Source organism: Apodemus sylvaticus, chromosome 2 (assembly GCF_947179515.1).
Source record: "Apodemus sylvaticus chromosome 2, mApoSyl1.1, whole genome shotgun sequence".
NCBI classification, from domain to species: domain Eukaryota; kingdom Metazoa; phylum Chordata; class Mammalia; order Rodentia; family Muridae; genus Apodemus; species Apodemus sylvaticus.
In genome coordinates this window covers 120703596-120708648 of record NC_067473.1, presented here as the reverse complement: position 1 = coordinate 120708648, position 5053 = coordinate 120703596, and the positions used below count along the sequence as shown (strand labels likewise).

Sequence of the window (5053 nt, the reverse complement as noted above, 5' to 3'; positions counted from 1 at the left end):
TTCTTGATACATATTTAGAACATTTTAAACAATTTTGCTTCTTGTTTATATAATATAGTGTAGTACAACATGAACTAAAAAGCTATTAAATTATTTCATCTTTTACCCTTGATTTTTAGTTGAGAGTACTTTACTATGTGTCTAGGAAGGTTTTCATTTTTGCAACAGTATAGGACACATATGTACTAAATGTTCATTAAAGGAAATAATGAGCTCTACATAAAATGCCCATTGTGTTCCTCATGTCCTTTAGGCTGGCCACTCTGAAGTCTGGAGACTCCTCCTTCACATAGAAGGAGAAGAATACTCCTATGGAGCCTATCCTTCAAGATGGGTGGATACTTTTAATTTAATCAGGACCTTAAAATTAGATGGCACTAAGTTTATTATAACTGTAGTTTATTTACCACCCTGATTTTACATGCCAAAATAGAGAAGAGTAAGAGTATGTTCACAATGATATTTCTCAGGGTCTTTTCACAGAGACTCATATCAAAAGTTTAAAGTCATAGGTTTGATGCAGAGTCATTAAGACTTTAAAGAAAGACCACAATTTTAAACTGCTTGGAAAAGGAACATGGCTCCCTCATTGTACTGTTTTGGTCATGTTTGTCTTTTCTATTTCATGCAGGGAAAGTGGTGATGAGTCATTAACACAGCTGAATTGACACTCCCAGGCTACATGACAAGGCACTGCATGAGAAAATATGCATGACATGTTTATAGAAGTCATTCTGTGCCAAAAACAGTTCTATAGTTGGTGGGTATTTATACAGCATGTTTTTTCACACTTAGGGTCCTCTAACACAGGAACAGGACTGACTGTCCATATATTCTAGATGAGGTAACTGGAGCTTTGAGTGCTTAAGGTCACACTTGAAGAAATGGCAGCATGTAGAATTTGATTCAGGGTCCATTTGTTCTAGAGATTAACTAAGACTATTAAGACTGGCTGGGCAGTGTTGGCACATGTCTTTATTCCAACCACTTGGGAGGTAGAGGCTGTAAGAGCTCTAGTTCAGAGCTTGCCTGGTCTATAGGATGAGCTCTAGGACAGACAGGGCTATACAGATAAATATTGTTTGAGAAACAGCGGGTAAGGAGAACGAAGAGAGGAGAGGGAAGAGGAAAAATGTAGTATGTGGGGAGGGGAGCACACACCACACAAACAGACAAGCAAACACACATATATAGAGAAACAGACAGACAGACAGACAGAATGGAGAATGAATGATTGGTGTGTTGGTAAAGGAGCAGAATAAAGTAGATACTGAAATAAAATGTTCCGGCACACTGGAACACAGTCGCCTAGAAGAGCATATTTCTAATTATATGCAATCTTCACCATTCAAATTCATCAGAAAGGTAAAGCTATTATGTGTCTGACAATCAAGTAAGATGCAGCTCTTGCCCCAGATAAGACAAACTCATGGACCATTAAAGGGAATGATTCTTAGAACTCATGAAAATGTTTAATGTACATGAAAGTTTATACTCAGAGGTAGCCCCACAATAGTACACACAATTCAGCATTGATTGGAAGGCATTAGGACAGTGTGGACAGTGAAGGTGGCTTTGAGGTGGTATGAGCTGGAGCTGAGTTTGGTGACATGGAATCAAGATGAGGTGACATCTGGTTGACAGCTTGGTGTTGGTTGACATTTGTGAACAAGGCTGTATTTTGTAAGGAAGAGTTTTGTCTTTTCTTGTCAGGTTTTTCTATTTGCTTCCTACCCACATACAATGAATAAAGACAACTTACTGCACACTGACACAAACATGAAAATCATCTTGTTTTCTGAAGTGAGTGTTGGGATCTCAGCTAATGGTATCCTTTTTTTTGCCCACATCTGCATGCTCCTTGGTGGGAACAGGCCTAAGCCCATTGATCTCTACATTGCTTTCTTGTCCCTAACCCAACTAATGCTGCTTACAACTATGGGACTCATAGCCATGGACATGTTTATGCCTTGGGGGAGATGGGGTGTTAACACATGCCAATCACTTATCTGTTTGCACAGCCTTCTTTGGTGCCTTGCCCTTTGTGCAGCCTGCCTCCTGAATGTCCTTTGGACCATCACTCTTAGTCCTAGAAATTCCTGTTTAACAAAGTTTAAACATAAATCTCCGCATCATATCTCAGGCACCTTTCTTTTCCTCTGTGTTCTCTATATGTCTTTCAGCAGTCACTTCTTCATATCAATTATTGCTACCCACAACTTGACCTCAGAGAGTTTTATGTATGTTACTCAGTCCTGCTCACTTCTACCTGTGAGTTACTCCAGAACAAGCATCTTTTCCACAATGTCCATCAGGGAAGCATTTGTAATTGTTCTCATGGCCCTGTCCAGCAGGTACATGGTGGCTCTCCTATGGAGGCACAAGAAGAAGGCTCAGTATCTTCACAGCACCAGTCTTTCTTCAAAAGCCTCCCCAGAGCAAAGGGCCACCAGGACCATCATGCTGCTCATGAGCTTCTTTGTGGTTCTCTGCACCTTGGACACTGTTGTCTTTTACTCAAGGATGATGTTCAAGGATGGCCCAATATTCTACTGTGTACAAATTATTGTGGCCCATAGCTATGCCACAGTCAGTCCTTTTGTGTTTATTTGCAATGAAAAGCATATAATTAAGCTTTGGAGGTCAATGTGTGGCAGCAAAATAAATATTTGATTTTTCAAGGATGGATATGGTTCCTTAATATAATCCAATATATTGTTATCAGAGCTATGTATCACGACATATTGAGAATACACTCTCGCTGTGAAATTATATTTTTCTGATAAATCTGTTTACTTTGTGTGTACAAAAGTCTATGAAAGAAAATCAAACCACGAACAACATTGTTTTTTGAAATCTAAGGTTTGTTTTAAAAATTTATTTTTTTATTTATTCACTTCACATTCCAATATCAGTACTCCTCTCCTCCCTGTGCACTTTCACAGAAGTCCTCCCTCAATTACCCTCTCCCCTTCTCTTCTCACAAGGGGATCTCTCTCTGAGTATTGTCCCCACCAATCTGGCACAAGTCCCTGCAGGAATAGGCACATTCTCACTCACTGTGGCCAGACAAGGAAGTACAGTTAGGGGAACAGGACCCACAGGCAAGCAACAGATTCAGGGACAGCCCCCATCTGGTTCTTGGGAGACCTGCATAAAGACAAGCTGCATATCTGCTATGTATTTGCAGAGGCTCTAGTTCTAGCCTGTGCTAGCTTTTTGGTTAATGTTTGAGTCTTTGGGAGCACTGAAGTGTCCAGCTTATTTCACTTTGATGATCTTCCTTTGATGCCATGTCCTCTTTTCTGTTCCATCAATCCTCCATCCAACTCTTCCGACAAGACTCCACAAGCTCCATCCAATGTCTTGCTGTGGGTCTTTGCATCTCTTTCCATTGGCTGCTGGAATGTCCATTCTGTGCCTGGTCTTTGGTAAGTGAATTAATTTCTGGGAATCCCCAAGGATACAGGTTACCAGACTCTGTTGGTCTTCAGGCTCATTGGAATGTCTCAGACAACAGTTTGTTTAGGATCCTGACTACAAGATTAACAGAGTATCATTAATTAAATTATGAGGTCCCATTTGTCAATTCTTGATCTTAGAGCATACGCTATTAGTGTTCTGTTCAGAAACTTTCTCCCTGTACCGATGTCCTCAAGGGTCTTCCCCAGTTTCTTTTTTATTAGCTTCAGAGTGTCTGGCTTTATGTGGAGGTCCTTGATCCATTTGGATTTGAGCTTAGTACAAGGAGACAAGGATGGATCAATTCAAGGAAACTGAGGAAATCCAAAAAATCATCAGATCCTACTACAAGAGCCTGTACTCAACACAACTGGAGAATCTGGAGGAAATGGACAATTTCCTTGACAGATACCAAATACCAAAATTAAATCAGGATCAAATAGATCATCTAAACAGTCCCATAATGCCTAAAGAAATAGAAGGAGTCATAGAAAGTCTTCCAACAAAAAAAAGCACAGGACCAGATGGTTTCAGTGCAGAATTCTATCAGACCTTCAAAGAAGAGTTAACACCAATACTCTTCAAACTATTCCACAAAATAGAAACAGAAGGAACACTACCCAATTCCTTCTATGAAGCCACAATTACACTGATATCAAAACCACACAAAGATCCAACAAAGAAAGAGAACTTCAGACCAATTTCCCTTATGAACATCGATGCAAAAATATTCAATAAAATTCTTGCCAACCGAATCCAAAAACACATCAAAACGATTATCCACCATGATCAAGTAGGCTTTATCCCGGGAATGCAGGGTTGGTTCAATATACGGAAATCCATCAATGCAATCCACTACATAAACAAACTCAAAGAAAAAAAACCACATGGTCATTTCATTGGATGCTGAAAAAGCATTTGACAAAATTCAGTATCCTTTCATGCTTAAAGTCTTGGAGAGAACAGGAATTCAATGCACATACCTGAACATACTAAAAGCAATATACAGCAAACCAGTAGCCAGCATCAAACTAAATGGAGAGAAAGTTGAAGCCATCCCACTAAAATCAGGGACTAGACAGGGCTGCCCCCTCACTCCTTATCTTTTCAATATTGTACTTGAGGTACTAGCTCAGGCAATTCGACAGCATAAGGAGGTCAAAGGGATACAAATTGGAAAGGAAGAAGTCAAACTATCATTATTTGCAGATGACATGATAGTCTACCTAAGTGACCCAAAAAACTCCACTAGAGAACTCCTACAGCTGATAAACAACTTCAGCAAAGTGGCAGGTTATAAAATCAACTCAAGCAAATCAGTGGCCTTCCTATACTCAAAGGATAAGCAGGCTGAGAATGAAATTAGGGAAATGACCCCCTTCACAATAGCCACAAACAGTATAAAGTATCTTGGGGTGACTCTTACCAAACATGTGAAAGATCTTTATAACAAGAACTTCAAGACTCTGAAGAAGGAAATGGAAAAAGACCTCAAAAAATGGGAAAACCTCCCATGCTCATGGATCGGCAGGATCAATATAGTTAAAATGGCCATTTTGCTAAAAGCAATATACAAATTCAATACAATACC

General features: G+C 39.6%; 1 protein-coding gene across 1 annotated transcript; it reads left to right on the top strand.

The window, feature by feature from the left end:
- Window positions 1-716: 716 nt before the first annotated feature.
- On the top strand, window positions 717-2673 carry LOC127677544 (vomeronasal type-1 receptor 40-like). The gene is made up of 2 exons (XM_052172606.1): window positions 717-764; window positions 1714-2673. Exons 1-2 carry the CDS (start codon window positions 717-719, stop codon window positions 2671-2673), a joined length of 1008 nt encoding a protein of 335 aa, XP_052028566.1.
- Window positions 2674-5053: the final 2380 nt, after the last annotated feature.

What these genes read in the sequence shown, in the direction of transcription:
- LOC127677544 (XM_052172606.1), top strand. Translation starts at nt 717, where the DNA reads ATGTTTATAGAAGTCATTCTGTGCCAAAAACAGTTCTATAGTTGGTGG. An exon ending in AACAGTTCTATAGTTGGTGG is followed by an intron (nt 765 to 1,713) that starts GTATTTATACAG and finishes TTTTCTTGTCAG; the next exon opens with GTTTTTCTATTTGCTTCCTA.